Source organism: Aplysia californica, unplaced genomic scaffold (genome assembly GCF_000002075.1).
Source record: "Aplysia californica isolate F4 #8 unplaced genomic scaffold, AplCal3.0 scaffold00238, whole genome shotgun sequence".
NCBI classification, from domain to species: domain Eukaryota; kingdom Metazoa; phylum Mollusca; class Gastropoda; order Aplysiida; family Aplysiidae; genus Aplysia; species Aplysia californica.
The window spans coordinates 114,634-132,123 of NW_004797508.1; the positions used below are offsets into that span (position 1 = coordinate 114,634).

Sequence of the window (17,490 nt, forward strand, 5' to 3'; positions counted from 1 at the left end):
TCTACAAATGTGTCAAACTTTTTTTTCTGCCAGAGTTCGTCTCATCGGCCATAACAGAATTCACACGTCACCTTTATAATTATAATAGAGTCTATGTTAGTAACACTAGAGTCTTACCAGAGAGGGTTTGCTTTAAAACTCTCTGGGTCTAACCTCCTTGTTTTAACCACTTCATTTTTTATTCTTCAATTTTCCTTGAAAAAAATATTTTCCTCTGGAAATGCAATGATCATCGTTAGACGTTGACAGATGAACTATGATTGTTTTTTATTATAACATTTATATAATAGGCTATTATGTAAAAGCGTGCTTTATGTGTGTGTGTGTGTGTGTGTGTGTGTGTGTGTGTGTGTGTGTGTGTGTGTGTGTGTGTGCCAGTGTCATTTTGTTTTCTGTTGCCTGTGATGTTGTGTGTGAGCTGTTTTTTTACACATCTTTGGGTCTGTAATTTTAAGCTGATCATTTACGTGACAGTTCTAGGATTTTTTTCATTCTTTAATTAATTCGTTTTTATTTATTATTATCATTATGATGATGATTATTATTACAATCATCGTTTTTATTATTATCGTATCTGAATAACAAACAAGACATTGGTACGCTCCACGGAAAAGGACCAATCTGGAGAACATCAAAAAGTGGTAAACCTACTCTCTGACCCGGAAGTAGTTATTTTTATTTCTACCTCTGTCTTTGTTGATCAAGTTTCTTCTACTTTCGATTTTGTTATATAATGCAGTGACATTACATAAATTGCTCAGGATGATATTTAAGGCAATATCAAATTCTTACTGCCAGCACACTCGCAGGTTCAAATATTTATATGATAATTGTAGTTTGCTGTAGAACAGCTTACGTCTTCGGCTGAAATTTTAATAGATTGCTTGTGTACGAATTTTTAGTCTTGAGATCTAGATCTAGATCTATAGTCTATAGTCTATATAATCTAGATCTAGATCTAGAGTCTAGATCTTCTAGTCTAGATTTCTAAAGATCTAGATCTATGACGACGGCGAAGGTAGATCTAGACTCTACATATCTAGATTCTATATCTAGATTCTATATCTAGATCTAGATCTAATCTAGATCTAGATCTGAAACGATTATAATTCGATCTCTAGATATCTAGAAATCTAGATTAGATCTATTCTAAGATCAAGTTCCACCCTTGAGTCAATCTTGCCGACGAAAAGTAGGCTAAAGAGAACTGTCGATCCAAGGTTTCGTGGATGTTCTGACTTCGATTTGGTAAATGTCCTTATAAATCGTTTGATAAGGGTCAATAAATAGTGAAGAGACATCAGTGCAGTGCAGCCCACACTGCTCAGCGGCTAAGGTGGCGTCAAGCCCAAGATTCTAGTCATAGTATTCTTGTTTACATATTTTAGAAGTTCCTTGACTTTGACGGTTAGGCAATAATTCTGTTCTATGGTGTAGCAAACGCTTCACTTTTGAGATAACTTCTGAGATTTCTCAAGATAACGTTGCCTTTTTTACAGGAACTGTATAGGACATTTAAAGGACCATTTGCAACTCCATATACAGGTATGTTTGCACTTGAATCATAATTTATGAAGTTGAAAATGTAAGCCTTTTGATCTGAGATGAGGAATTGGACTCACTTCTTCTGCTGCTTCTCCTTTTCCTGTTTTTCCAGTACACGTACACTCTGATCAGACTCTCTCAACTTCTTTTAATTCTTGCCTCCCAACCCCCGCCGCTATCTTATATTTCTTGTCTCCTCCTCTCTCTCTTATTTTTCTGTCCGTTTAGCAATTTTTATTGAATTATAATTTTAATCAGGGTACACCTGTTTAAGTTTAAGGCCCATTTAAAAACACATTTCTGTGTGGATTTCTATGTTGATTTAAGACACAAATTTGTATTTGCTGTTTGTATGGACTCTCAAACTTAAGAAATTGCTAAATTTTGGCAACCATTTCCTCACAGATTTTACCTCTGAAACCAGGTGACCCCTAAACTTCCTTTAATTTAAATATCTCAACTTCTATTCGTGATAGATGAGTATATTTTTTTCACGAAAAGATATACAAATGAACAAGCCTTAAAATGATACCACAACCAAAGACAAATGAACAAGCTTTAATATGATCGGATACACTGGCAATATATTCACATGTCCAAAAATTGCTGAGCGCCCGATTCCACCATGTCGTGACATATATACAGGCCATGTCTTTAGGCCATTCCCAAAGGGAGGACATTTCTCGTTCTAATGCACAGTAGAATTGTAAATGGGCTGATCCAACAATGTCACGCTCATAACTGTGCCTTAACTACCACAGGGAACTGCTGCTTTGTCTTTCCTAATCCTTACTATCGTCATTTTCCTCTACTCTTTTTGTATGTTTGTCACCCTCTTGTGACCCCCTATTTCCAGGCTGCCTTGATCTAAGTCGAAGCAGACTGTGTGGTGTTGAAGCTAGAGAGGTGAGCAGAGTAAGTCTGATTCCCTGTAAGGACTTCTCTGTTGACATCCACCCCTTGGCGCTCATATGACCTTATGCAGTTGCGAGTGCCGTAAAACCTCTATAAAACAAAACAAAAAAAACAGCTGCAAACAGGACCTCAAAGATTTTTCGCCCTTATATCTAAGAACGCTAGGTGTTCCATCTTACCTCTACACTAAGGTCATGGGTGTAGCTGAAAGACTAATTTTCGTAATATTCATCAAGTTAATTTGCTTCCTTTACAGCCACTCCCTTTCACCGTAACTTAATCTAACATAATTAAAATAATACATATGTATATATATATATATATATATGATATATATCAATTTATTTTCAAGATCATCAGTAAATGCTTGTTTTGATTCTCTTGAAATTGAATAATTTGTACTAGACTAACAAAACTGCTACATTTCTGTGCAGCATTGTTCATCTCCATATATATTCTTTGTGTCTGTCAACAGGTTCCAGTCATTAACAGTGTACAGTACTCTTCATCAGCTGCTTCTGTCTTTGCCCTGCTACTCTTCAGCCAACGTTTGACACGTGTCAGTACTCCTTTAATCTCTCAGATCAGAGGCCATCAGCACAGCGACTCAAAGAGTGAACATTCTGATAAAGAGGATTCTAAGTGAGGAATTTTGTATCTCAAGGCTAAACTCAAAAGCTTTAAAAAGTGTTTAAAAAGTAGTTTTCTCTTATTGTGCTTTTTATAGTATAGTCTCTGGAGTCTTGATTCATATGATTGGGTGATGAATAGTAGTAGCATTGTCTCCTGAGACTGCTTTTTTTTTTCTCACACATCTTCATTTATTTTTTTTATGTGCAATTTTTGGTATAAATGGAGTTGCTCGGTTCCACCTTGAACTGCTGTGGAATTTATTTTTGAGTGTCCAGTTTAGTAAAAAAGTTTTAAGTTTTTAAAAAAGTTATTTCCCGTAATTCAAAAGTTATTAATACAAATATACACTGTTCTGTGCTTGCATTCACTGTGTGGAAGGACAGATTTTTAGAATTATTTGCGTTATCAATGAGGCATAGTTTATTTTAATGAGGATGTCTTACCTACTACTTTCATTTTTCTCAGAGAACCAGAAGTGATGCCGAAACCATCCATCTCAGAGGCTTTGAAAAAGGCAAAGACCGAAGCAGCTTGGGGTTTGTTTGTGGCTGATTCTCTTGCTATGCCAGTGCATTGGTACTATAATCCAGACGATATTGTCTCAGATTATGGTAGCTGGCTTAAAGGATATATTGCTCCCAACGCAAAGCATCCATCTTCAATTCTTCGTCTGTCAGCTGTTGGTAAGTGTTCAATCGCATTTTTGTTCAGTTCATCCCTCATCCGTATCGTAGACTTGATTAAAATTGATAAAGAAAATATGTGGCTCCTATGTCAAAGTGTTCATTTTAAATTAAGGGCGGGCACGAGACGAGCCGAGTACTCGTTTCTCGCGGGAAACGCCCTTCCCGTCGCTTCCCGAGCACTAAACTACTGCTTGGTACCGAGGCGTGATACTGCTCGTTGGCTTGACATAATGAGTAACACTAACGAGAGTGAGAGAGTGAGAGGCGAGAAATGACAACGCAGACAGTGCCACCCATCACCGTGCCGTCCTGTGTGTGAAACTGAAAGGGAGGGGAGAGGGTGGCGAGACGAGGCGAGTGGGGAGTTGATCAGGGCCTAGGCCTAGGTCGTCTCCCTACCTTCCTTCACCGCCTGCGCCTGCGCACCAGGGCAAGCCTAGTTTCTAAGTTTAGATCCCTGCAACGACCGGCCTTCCCGCTAAACGGGTTGCTCGTTCTGTGGGGCGAGAAGAGAAATCTCGGCCACGGCCGGCCTTCTCGCTGAACGAGCAGCTCGAACTGCGGGGCGAGAAGAGAAATTGGTCACGAGACGAGAAGCATTGCTCGAGACTCGAGACACGAAACGGGAAGTATTTCTCGTTCCCGGGACCAGTCTTGGCGAGAAATAGGTCAGCTACTCGGTCTTCTCGCTCGGGAAGGAAAATGCGCTTCCCGCCCGTCTCTATTTTAAATGTTCAATGTAAGTAGAACCAGGACAGAAACCTGTATTAATTGAACCTACCCAGAATCTGTAATAGTATTAAGTTGTAGCTTTGAATTTCTCCTTTTGTTTGTAGCTCCTGTTAAATTACAAACTTCGAAATCATTTCAAGAGAAAAAAAAAGTCTGTTCAGAAAAGCCTTTGCTGGAATAGTCCTTAAAAAAAAGATGAAGCATAGTCGTCAGGTACTGGATTTGCTCACAGAACAATGAAGAATATGGCCAGAATGATCTTCTCATTAACTCTTTAAGGACTTAATGGACGCTTGTCCAATCAGCAGCCGAGTAAAGGCAATGTTTCAGCACATTTTGAACCATCGTACACAAAAATCGGAAACTTGAGTTTGCTAATAGTATTCATGTTGTTGAATGCTTGTTAAAAGGTCAGGGAAAGAAAAGAAAATTGAAAACTGTGTTTGAGTAATGAAGATATACCTCATAACAGATAATCTTCAAGTGTTGTTGAGTGGCCAATGCATCCTTAATGAGTTAATAGATATTTGCTTCAGAGGAGAAAAAGTGAAAAAGCACATCTTTGGGGATAATACGTAAGCAGATTTCACACTAAGTTTTCCCATTCCTGTAGGTTGAAAGGGCTCCATAAGAAGAGGCCATCTTGGTTTAAGACATTTTCAGATTTATCTTTCAACAACGGATTTGACGCGATATTCTGAGGGTACTAATTGTAGGCGGGACAGACATCACATAGACAGGATAAGAACAATCTGTTCCTTTAAGGATCTAAACTGTGTTGATGGGAACATTGAGACTTACAACAAAGTAAGCTGAAAGGATTTTCATCCAGTCTCATTTGTTGAGGATTTTTTATGCTATCTTCAGTGATCACTAAGATTACACAGGGTAAGAGATCAAGGGGAAGGCCACATGGAACAAGGTACAGAAAGATGGAAAGACATGGAATAGTGTCAAGAAGCTAGCCCAAGATGGAGAAAAGTGGAAAGTGTTTGATGGTCTCCTCTATACCCAGGATGAGATAGGAAATTCCATTGATGACAGTGATAACTCACTCACTCACTGTCAGTGGTCACAAACTTTGTCCTCAGATGGCAGTGGCAGGGGGTCAACCAGCAGCAGTAACTCTCTCATCGGTTCTGTGATACTTCATGACAAGCTCAAGTATTGGAATGGAAGCGCCAGCAGTAACCACTACCATCAAGGTTAGTCGAGAAATCACCCTCACTGTTCATTTTTCATGTTTTAACATTTCACCGGCCCGTAATTCAGATGTGCTAAATTCAAAATTTGGAAATGTTTTGAATTGCATTTTCTTAATCAGTGGTACATGTTGCGTGTAATTGCAACATATTTTGCTGAAATTTAAGTTCTAAATGTTGGGGATAAAATGTAAAAATTCATGATGTAAATATCATATATAGATCTAATTGTTAATTAAAAGAATAAAACATTTGTTTCCCTCTTCGAAAAAAAATTATTTTATGGGCCTAGAGCTGTTGAACTACTGCTGACAATTTGTTTTGTTTGGGGGTTTTTTAATTGGATAGGATCTTACTATCACCACTGTTGTCATCATCCTGATTGCTCATATCAATATTGTCTCCATCATCCCTATCCTGTTATAATTTTTTTTTGTATAGGACCATAAAGGAAAGTCTAGAAAATTCACACTTTGACAGGACCTTAAAGGAAAGTCTAGAAAATTCACACTTTGACTAGAAACATAGATTTCCATTTTCAAGAGACTTCATCAGGGTCTGTCTTTAGGTAAACTTAAGAAGGTCTGCCTCTCTTTTATCTCTATCTCTTTAATTGTTATGAAGCTTAAATGTTAGAACTTACTTCTTTATTATCCATTAAATATTTCTGCCTATCTGTGTGCCCTTTAACAAAAATCCAAACAGAAGAAAACTTTATCATGCCAAAGTGCTTCTTTTTAACTCTTAATGGTCTAAACAATAGTTATTCATAAGAATTAAATAATGCACATGTCTTAACACTGAACAAGTATTTGTTTACCTTACTTTTGCAGGAATGAAAGCAGGAGATAACACCCTCAATGCTGTTATGGCATTACATGAAATGCAGACAATGAACAGGGTAGACCATGACCTAATTAAGCCCGAGAGAGATGTGAGAGGAGCGGTGCTAGCGGATTATGTGTCATTCATGACTACCCCAGGCTCACATAATGACACATATGCAGAGTCCTTTCACAGAGCTTTCTTCAAAGACTGGGTACCCGCAGGAGAGCCAAAGACAGAGGAAGAAATACTGGAGTTTGCTGAAACAAGGTGTGCACAAGCGACTGCGAGTTGTGATTGTTGTAGTGGTAGTTGTTATGGTCTTGTTTTTCTTGGACTGTGATTATTGCTATAACTTCTGGGCTTTCTCTTTGGTTGATTTCAGTCATGAGGTAAGCTTACCTTTTTCTGCCCCGGCAGGACTTTTTGCCCTAATTATTTGAAAGGAAGTGTCTCCCAAGACCAGGATCCTGGTTAACAGAGACACCCAGTCTAGGGGGACCATTAAAATATTTTGCTTTACGCATGCATGACCTCGGGAATCGTTTCCTTCTGCTTCCAAGTGTTGTCATTTCGTTTTTCCAAAATGGCGGGGACGGTCGCTTCGGTGGCAATCGAGACATAAACGTAAAAGACAAGATGTAATCTAGATCTAGGCCTAGTATGGGCCGAATGGTGAAACACACTCACCCAAAAAATATCATTTAACTTCGTAATCGGACGTTAAATAGTGTTCCACGCGTGAAATTTTGAAATTTTGGGTCACTGATCACGAAAATCTTATTACTTTTTTTTATTTGGACAATATTTAGGAAATTTTTTGAATGCATTTTTAACTCCGCCTTGGGCAACAACAAAGAAGCCGCCCACCTTGGGCAACAACGAAGAAGCCGCCTTATGCGCCGGATCAGTCCTGTCCTAATGGGGTATCTGTTTTCTGTTTTGATACGCAAGAAATCCACAGTGGGACAGGACAACCCCAGCCTTATTCATCTCTCTCTTTCTCTCAAGCCCCCCCCCCCCTTTTTCTCTCTCTCCCTCCCTCCCTGATCTCTCTCTCTCTCACACACACTCACACACACACACATTTTCTCTCCCTCTCTCTCTCCCCTTCTTTCTTTCTTCTTTCTTTCTTTCTCACTTCTCTCTCTCTCTCTCTCTCTCTCTCTCTCTCTCTCTCTCTCTCTCTCTCTCTCTCTCTCTCTCTCTCTCTCTCTCTCTCTCTCTCTCTCTCTCTCTCTCTCTCTCTCTCTCTCTCTCTCTCTTCGGATAAATAACCCACCCAGGTTTTGAATGAAAAGACCACATTTTAATCTCTGAGGACCAATATCCTGGTCCCCCTAGACTCTACGTATTTGAAGTGTGCTTCAGCTATCTATCTTAATCCGGAAATTATAGCTATCGAAAACTCTCTGCTACCATTTGTATTGTAACTTCTCAGTCAGCTCCTGGTGGGGGGGGGGGGTCATGCATGCGCGCACACTTACAATATATAAAATAGTTTGCTAAACATTGTGATGATATATGGATTGATTAATAATACCTTAACTTTAAATGAGTTGCCATTCTGTAAAGTTTTGAACAAACTGCTTTAACTGGATGTAGTGGCTGTAGATCTATGCAAATACACATTGTCCGTGATGACAGAACTAATAACTTAATTTTAGCATTTTTGCATGATTTGACAGATCAAAAGAGATGATGAAAGGCAGACCGGATTCCCAACTTGCCGTGATTGGCAGCCTGGTGCCGGCTATACCGTGGGTCATCCGGAATGCTCACAAGTCAGAAAAGGAATGTGCTCAGTCTGTTGTAGACTTTGTGAAGTTGACCCACCCTGTACCATCTCTCATACAGTTTGTGGATACCTACGCCCGTTTGTTGCATGCTGTGATCAATGGGAAAGATCTCAAGGCTGAGGTATTCTATGGTCATTCTACGAAATCTACTTCAATAAAAATCAATTCCATGATTCTGGTCATTCTTATATATGGATTTGTTTGTTGCTCTTTTTTAATTGTTTTAGAAAAAATAATGGTCAATGTTGAATATGGATGGGGGGGGGGGGGGGGGGGGCAAGAGGCACCAGTAAGTGAATACAAAAAGGGGGAGAGAGGAAAGAAAGAGTGTTCATAATTTTTGCAAGTGATCAGAGAGAAAAATATTTCAGTAACAGAAATTTTTGTTGAATTTTGTTTACATAGGCATGCACATGAAGACCCACATGTCCACTGATGCTCACACTTTAGCACATGTGCTCATATTTGCTTTTCTTATGCTTTTTTGCACTTTTGCAAACAAATTTGAATTATACTTACATAAAACTTCTTGGTAACTTTTTTTTGTCTAATATCAGGTTTTACGAGTCCTAAGTCATTCGATCTTGGGAGGACCTGCAAACCGTGATAAAATTCTCCAGATACTCGACAGTGCAGAATCGTGAGTATTTTTTCAAATGAGAATGAGTCGATTAATGTTTACCGTTCTTGGAAAAAAGTTTTTACAATGTTCCAAGTAATTATCAATCTGTGATTTTAGGGGCTGTGGTGTGGTCTGCTCTGTGTCATTCCATTTCTGTATTACTTTTATCATAAACTCATTCATCTTAAAATGTGTCAGTAGTCAAAATGTTTTACAGAAAACTGTGGAACAACTTCAACCAAACCCCTCTCCCCTTCCCTGGTTGTCGGACTGTAAAGCATGTCTCGATGTGCTAACTCCAAATAATGAACATTGAGGAGAATGGTCATGGTAATAAGAGTGTCAGGCTTGCTGAGGACACTCTAAATGGATCGAGCTGTAGTGATGAGTTCCTTTGCGAAATTTCCTTTCTGACCAGGAAGTTCCCTCTCTGACCAGTCTATTAGCTCTCTCCTCTTTAGCTGAAGCCCCCCTCCCCAAAGTAGTATCAGTTAGTTACACCCATTGACCATGTGTAGAAGATAGAATTGCACAATGAGGCAATAATACTCATGATAAAAAAGCTAAGATGTATGTGTAATACAGTCTAGCGTGCACAAAGCAAACATGCACATAACAAAACGCACACATAGCAAACATATTCCTTGGTCCCAAATTTTTTTCTTATACATGTATATTTTTTGTATTTAAAACATGCACACAGCCAAATTTGTACATAAAGTAAAGATTTCCACGTCCTGCCCATTTCTCTAAGTGCATTCTAGACTATGTATTTTGTGGTATCTCTACTTTTATTTCCATCTCTTCTTCTTTACCATTACAACAGAGTGAGTTGCCCCAACTTTGAAACTGTCCATTTATGTCTTTTTGGCCAGCTGGCAGGGCACCACTGGTTAGTCCTTTTTTACTCTCCCATTGTTGTTTCTGTCTATCAGTCTTGCTTTTTGTGAATGATTTGAGGGTGCCACTGTTAGGTCTTACACACTCACACACACACACATTTTCTCTCCCTCTCTCTCTCCCCTTCTTTCTTTCTTTCTTTTTTAATTTCCTTTTATGTTTCTGTCTGTCCATCTTACTTTTCCCTCCGCACTAAAAGGTGTCATTGTCCTTCCACCCCTTTACTCAATCTGGTGAAATCTCAGGATCCCCCGAGGCACAGAAGAACGATTGGAGCTGTACCAGATAATGACGGGAAGACTTGGTTCGGCATGCTACATTGAGGGTGCTCTCAGTTCATTGCTCTTCCTCGCCCTCGAGTTCCACAATGACTTCGAAGGAGGTGTCCTTGCCAATGCAAACTGTGGGGGTGAGTGATGGTGGATTTTTCATTGGCTCATGATGTTATAATAACTCGTAGGTTGATTCATCATAAAATCCTTATTTCAGTCCATACTTTGCCCGAGTTGTCCCCTTTGAAAAGATATGTTTTCCTGAATTTGTTTGAATCACCTTGCTGCAAAAAGGAATTTGGCAATTAGTAGGGACTGAAAAAGATTGATTCAGTCACGTTCTAGCCATGTAACTGGAAGAAACAGGTCAGTTTTTTTTCTTACCCTTTGGCGAGGTCATTTTGCGGGTCCTCAATAAAATTCAGGAATAAGCGTGCACTGTAAATGTACTTAAAACAGAATACAGAATTTTCAAAGTTGCTCTATGACAAATTCATCTGATCTGTGTGAATGACCTGTCTCCTGAGAAATGTGGCACCATTCTTTTACCTCTCTGTCAAATTTTGAAAAAATAGCAGCTGAGGTTGTAATGTGTTTTACTTTCACTTTCACTTTATGATTTAATATTACAATGTAGTGGGAAACATTTCTACATACTTATAGCTGTGAGGTCAAAGATGTGCCTGTGTTAAATTTAATACAGTCTGTATTTATATAACAGCATGGGGTTCCGAATTGAAATCCAAGAATGATTCGCGATTATTTCATATGTAGAACTGTCCCCGAAGAATTATGCAAATGTTGATGACAAAATTATGCAAGACAAATGCAAAATTATGCAAGACAAATGCAAGTTACCGTAACGCCATTCTCGACATGTTTTGCACTTTTTCAACAAGAATTTCCATGTTTTAGATCTGTGTACAAAAGAATTGAAAACAGAACATATCAGTATCAGTAGTTTTTTGGTGTATTTTGAAAAATATTCATCAGTCAGATAAAAGAAAACAACCAAAAAATAAAGTTTCTGTAACTCTCAGCTGTAGAGGAAAGAAAAATGATTTTTACAAATTTGAAGGGGAAAAAAAAAAAAAACCATCTGGGCCTCTGATGAAGGTACATCACTAAAACCAGAGACACCTGTCAAACGTGAAACATCAGCAGACATGAGATCAACTTGAACAATTTAACATGCTCAAGGAACCAAAATCCATTACAAGGGAAATAACCAACTTGTCTTTTAAATGAGACTTATTATTCTGATTACTTCCCGTTAGTCACATGGTGAGGCGTTAAATTGTTTTGTGAAGAGTTTTATTAAAAAGTGTGAAAAAACGCAGGGAATCCAAAATTATGCAAATGTTGCAGAATTATGCGAAAAAACGCGGCCGCATCGCATAATCCAACAGGGACAGGTAGCAGAATTTTTTTTTCCTCTCGGCTTTGCATACTGACCGGAATACTCTGCGTTTGAGATTACCTGAATTATGTCTAGTTTGGGTTAACCTTTCCATTCAAAATATAGTCAAACTTTCTCTAATGTATGAGATAAGATAAGATAATACTTTATTATCCCAGAGGGAAATTGTTCTTGGCTGTACAGAACCATAAAAACACATGCAGGTACGGTATACATAAGAATTTTAATTATATATTACTCTCATCAAAATTCAATATGAAAAGAAAAGTAAAGCTGACAAAATTTACATATAACATCAGATGCATCATTCAACCACAAGCAAGAATTTAATTACAAGACCCTTAGAGTTATGCTAGTTGGTAAAAAGCTTCTTTTACATCTTTCTTTCTTTTTTCTTAGAGGTACATATCTTCTACTGGGTGGTCTTACAATTTGCGTGGAAAGGGGGTGTGATAGGTCGTTTATAATGCTGTTAATCTTTTTTATACTTGTGGTCTTATAGATCTACATCAATTCTTGTAAAATCATATCCAGAGATCTTGCTGGCTTTCTTAATGGTTCTGTCAAATTTTCTTTATCTTTCACCCTAAAATTCCCAGCCCAGCAGCAAATGCAAAATAGTAACACGCTTTCAATCATAGAATGGTATAAAAGGGACATAATCTTATTATCAATACAAAAACTTCTTAATTTCCTTATAAGGAACATTCTTTGATCTATTTTTTTATGCGCAAGAGCAGCGAGGGGATGCCAGTCAAGCTTGTTATCAATTGTTATTCCAAGATATTTGTAAGAGTTTACAACCTCCACCTCCTCATCTTTAAAAAATAGTATACCTGTCTAAGACAATCACCTGTACAAATGACCACTTCCGACTTCCCCCTTTGCATTTTTTTACATTATGATGACATTGTCCAAGACATTCTCCTGTCTAAGACAGCCACTTTTCTCCTCAACGATGGTTGGTCATCTTGAGCAGTTGTGATTTTATACAGTCTAGAAATCACAGAGAACACACACATAGTGAAACAGGCACATAGCAAAGAGATTTTACAGATCCCAAATTTTTTCTTGTGCATATCGACTACACAGTGTGAGACTCCATCGTACGTCACTTTTCAAAATTATGTATGGTGGAGTCTTACATAAATCAGCCATATACATTTTTTTGTATTTAAAACACTTACATAGCGAAATTTGTTCATAACGTAAAGATTTCTGTATCCAATCGATTTCACTATGCGCATGCTAGAGTTTAACTTTACGTTCTCTGACTGACTTGTGTGTTACAGGTGAGAACTGCCACAGAGGTGCTGCACTAGGGGCTCTTCTGGCCGCCAGTGCTGTCAATCATGGCTCAGAGGTACCAGCAAAACTCAAGGATGGTCTACATTCATTAAAAGGAGGCATCGAAGTGGCAGTTAAAGAAATGAATGAAGGATTCTGACTGAGCTATTTATAGTATATTAATAGTTTAACTTAAATCAGTGCCTGAATACTTGGGTCTAGTTTTCAGCTCCCTTTCAACGTGATTCAAATTTGAACTGAAAACCTTCTATGATGGTTTTAGTTGTTTTTCTGAATGAAAGAACCTTCTCAGCATTCTGACTACCATTTACTCAATTTTCTATTATAGACCGAATGCTTTGAGAGTTTGGTCAAAGACCCTTTTTTTTATATACTACTAGTCAGAATATGGGTTTTTCTTTTTAATCTCGCCCGTATCCAACTTCCCAACCGACCCCTTTCTGATATTACAGAATTGAGCTTGACGATATTACAGAATGACTACTAAACTTTGTTATGTCAGCTTTCACCTGTGTGTGAACTGTTTTATTACTTAATATATTCTCTCAATGTGATATTCTTTGGTAGATCTGATTAGGTGTTTGAATTGGCAGGTGTATTTTGGTTATATTAGATCCTCTTTATACATTTGTAAACAGAAACCGAAATCTGCAGGACCTCCAGATTTTCTTCGGTTTAGCCGAGTTTTTGATATTTGGAGAAGTTGCTCAAATGGAAGAGGAAAAAATTGAAGATTGTATTTTTCTTCATTTAACTGCTGGTTTTAGATCAACAGTGTTCGATTTAAGTGAACTCTCATGTATGCTTCAAGGACAGGCACTTCATGCCACCTCAGTCAGGGGTTTGTAGTGACACGGCAAGCTGGAAGTTTTGTCTTCGCTGTGTACTTTGAAGTGTTTTGTTTGTGTTACACACTCTATTAGGGGCATCATAAGTTCCTTACACACAAGAAAGGAGTGAGAAAATATTACTTTTTAAATACGACTATCCATGAGTGTGTGGGTTAAGTCAGTCTGTTTTTGTCATTTTGTTGTTTATTACTCGCATTGTCTCAGGAAATATATCAGAATAAAAGGGTAAAAATGTCTTTTATGTATGTCCGGCAAGTTGATATTTAACAGGTGTTGGGTGGTTTGAGGCAGTAACTGCGGTTAGGCTACCGGACTCGTAATCGTGAGGTTGCTGATTCGAGCCGCGAGCCTGACGCTTTGTCCTTGGGAAAGGCACTTTACACGAATTTTCCCTTCTTCACCCAGGTGAAAATGGGTACCCAGCTATAGACAGTGAAAGATCCTGTCAGTTTGTTAGTGTTTGAGCACGTAACCAGCTGCTTGCACTGTATGCTTCCCGGGATGCTGAAAATGTTTCTGAGTGTTCTATGGTCTGCTGGGGTAATAAAATAGTGTAAAGCGCATAGAGCTTGCTTTTAAGTGGGGACATGCGCTATACAAATGCTATTTATTATTATATTAGCGAAGGTTTTTTTAATTTGTGTCTTGCTCATACTCATACCAATCTATTTTGTGTGTGTTCACTGTTGTACATTGTGTATATACATTCATTACATAAAAATACACAAAGCTGTTTTCAAATTCATGTTGTAATTTAATTCACTCAAGCTACTTGAATGATGACTTTATTGTTTGAGTTTAATATTTTGACAATTTCAGATTTCATGTAGTATGCAGAGAAGTACAACTCAATTTTTGATTGCTTTTATGGCTTAATAAAAAAAAGTGGATGAGAAAACGAGAGAGAATTACAGTTTTGTTTAGGTCTTCCTCGTTTTGTTTGCCCAGATCAGTACCTGTTTTAGGATCGTGCTTTTAGTTAGGGATGGTCAGGTACTGATACCCAGTGCCACGGTTCTACCGGAGGCGGTGTCAGTACCGTCACCAGGCCTCCAGTACCTGCTCTGGGAAGGAACCAACACTAACGGGGTTTTTTTTACCAGGCCACGGGAAGTGTGCAGCGTGTAGGCCTAGGCCTGGTTCTAGCAGCTGTGACGTCAGATGCACAACGCAGCGGGTGACCTTGATACATGACTTCAGCTTCAAAATTGATAATCAAAAACGAAGTTTGCTTAAATTTAATATGGCATCAAATCAGGTTCCACGGGAGCCACTTTGCTTATTTTGATACGCTGATTCTGAAAATGAAATCAATTTTTAGTGACAATAATCATTTTTTAAAGTCTACATACATGCAAAGTTCAATCCTGCGCGGCGTCAAACTTCAAAGGTATTTTGCATCACAGTTGGCCTGTCCAATTCTAACGTTTGTGTGTGGGGGGTGGGGGGTGCAAGGGGCACTGATCGTGGCATTAGACGCATACGCGAAAACTGTGACGTCACCTCCTGGTGTCACTACCAGTACTGGCGGTTCTCGTCACCCACTGCTGAGAAAGTACCGACACTGGTTTTCACCAGTACCGCCCAGCACTACTGTTAGCTCTCCATCAATTGGTGCAGCCATTTTGAAGAGAGACGTTAGATTCATATATATATGTCTTGCCTCTTTAAATAATCATACAGTGTTGAAAGAGGGGCATTACACTCTCCGTACCACACTGAAAACCTTTTGTCTTTGGGCTGAGATATTTTGGTCCTCAAATGTTATAGAGCCCTTACAACTTTTTCTGCTTTTTTTAAGTTCTTTATAATATTTATATGTTGAGATAATAACAGCAACAACAATAATAATAATAACAATAGTAATAATAATAATGATAATAATTATTATTATTATTATTATAATAATAATAGGCCTAATAATAAAGAATTGCATGTTGTTATCGATCCAGAAAGAATTGCATTTGTGTATGCATTTCCAATTTCTGAAAAATGCTCAATCCATATATTACAGTCAAAGAATCACATTTTATGGTTTCTGAAATTTGAAATTAATACTCGTAGATCTTTATATAGAGTGTATGGACTGTTCCAAGTATGTCTATTTATAACATTACAGCTCTTTCTGCACAGATGATCTTCATATTCACTGAATATGCTCACAGAGGCGTTTATTTGAATCATGAGGCGGGAAGGCATTTAATATAAAATTTAACAGAGTCTCTTCGTCTATCTTCTTGGAAACTGTCTTTTGCTCAACCTGGGTCGGTCCTAACACCAGGGCTGAAATAGCCCCCTCCTTTCACTGATAGAGGGCATAAAACATTTTACGTTTCATTTACAGTCAATCGACTCTCTTTCACTAAAAGGCTCAGAGCTTGTGGCCTCTTTACAAAGTTGAAATTAAATCTGGAACTGCTGATGGGGGCATGCTTGTCGGGAGATATGGTGCTGGCCTCTTGGGCTGAAAAAAAGAATGCCTGGTTCAGTTTCCCAGTTAGCTCTACATCTGGCTTGACTGTGAGACAACTTGAACTTAATTTTTTTTTCTTACTTTTTTTAATCTACTGTCCTGGTGGTTAGAAAATGTCACCGGTAGGTCCTCAATCTTTTATTTCCCTTTGTTGATCATGTCTGTCCGTCTTACTCTTTATCTGCACTAAATGATGGCCGTTATTGTTTCGATGTACTTTTTTCACTCAAACTCAAACCAACGTTGGGTGCTCTAGTGTGGTCTGCTTCTTCTTTCCTATCAAACATCTATTGTCCTTATCTCCCCATGTTCTTTTTTATGTTTGTCACTCTCTTGTAACACCTCTAATCTTCTGGCGCTCATATGACCTTATGCAGTTGCGAGCGCCGTAAAACCTCTACTAAAACAAACAAAAACCAACGTTTCTGATCGCAGAGTAGATGGGATCGAGTAGCAGGCTGATTTATCACTGTCATGTTCATACTGTGCCGGAATAGCAATAACATAGGGGGAACTGCTGCTTTTTTCCCCTCATCCTTATTATCGTCGTTTTTTCTCTACTTCTTTTGTTTGTTTGTCACTCTGTTGTGAACTGCTACATGTATCCATGTGCCTTAATAATGATAGTCGAAGCAGACGTGCTTTTGAGGCTTGAGAGGTGTGCAGAGTAAGCCCGATCCCTTGTTTGGACTTCTCTGATGACATCCACCTCTTGGGCGCTCATATATGACCGTATCCAGCTGCGAGCGCCGTAAAATAACTAAAACGAAAGAAGCAGCGTGCGTGTAGCAGCTCTGGTGGCGTCAATATCATAACCACCGCCACCGTGAACCAGCGAGAACACGAGTAGAAATGACAACAGCAACGTTTACATTGTACCTAAAGAAACAGAACCACAAACAACAACAACACGCACTCCATGGACACCTCCATCACAATTTCAACCACATTAACACACAATAACAACAATAACTGGCCCCTGATGTGCCCGGGCATCGGAGGAGATTGCAAGAATCTAGAAAGCTTACGGAAAGATTGGACTGCTTCTCCAAACGTTACCAGAAATACAAGTGAGCCTTGCGAGAAGCAACACAGTGTAAAATATAATCAGAGCTATAAAAATTAAGCTTAGACTCTATTACCCCTTAAACTTAAACCTGCTGCGGCTACACATACGCGCGAGCACACACCATTTTATACACAAACAGACGCACCTACTACTACTACTACTACTACTACTACTACTACTACTACTACTACTACTACTACTACTACTACTACTACTACTACTACTACTACTACTACTT

The 17,490-nt window shown here is 38.6% G+C and overlaps 1 protein-coding gene across 2 annotated transcripts; it reads left to right on the plus strand.

Moving 5' to 3' along the window:
* The first annotated feature begins 601 nt into the window (after window positions 1-601).
* LOC101845473 lies at window positions 602-14,611 on the plus strand. 2 transcript variants are annotated; one of them, XM_005100160.3, is made up of 10 exons: window positions 602-809; window positions 1,500-1,545; window positions 2,936-3,102; window positions 3,559-3,776; window positions 5,603-5,716; window positions 6,547-6,808; window positions 8,227-8,458; window positions 8,895-8,977; window positions 10,105-10,268; window positions 12,844-14,611. In XM_005100160.3, exons 1-10 carry the CDS (start codon window positions 763-765, stop codon window positions 12,996-12,998), a joined length of 1,488 nt encoding a protein of 495 aa, XP_005100217.1. In that variant the 5' UTR covers window positions 602-762; the 3' UTR covers window positions 12,999-14,611. The 2 variants fall into 2 exon arrangements, with proteins under 2 accessions (XP_005100217.1, XP_012938972.1); XM_013083518.2 differs by lacking the exon at window positions 602-809 and adding an exon at window positions 1,134-1,248.
* The last annotated feature ends 2,879 nt before the right edge of the window (window positions 14,612-17,490 follow it).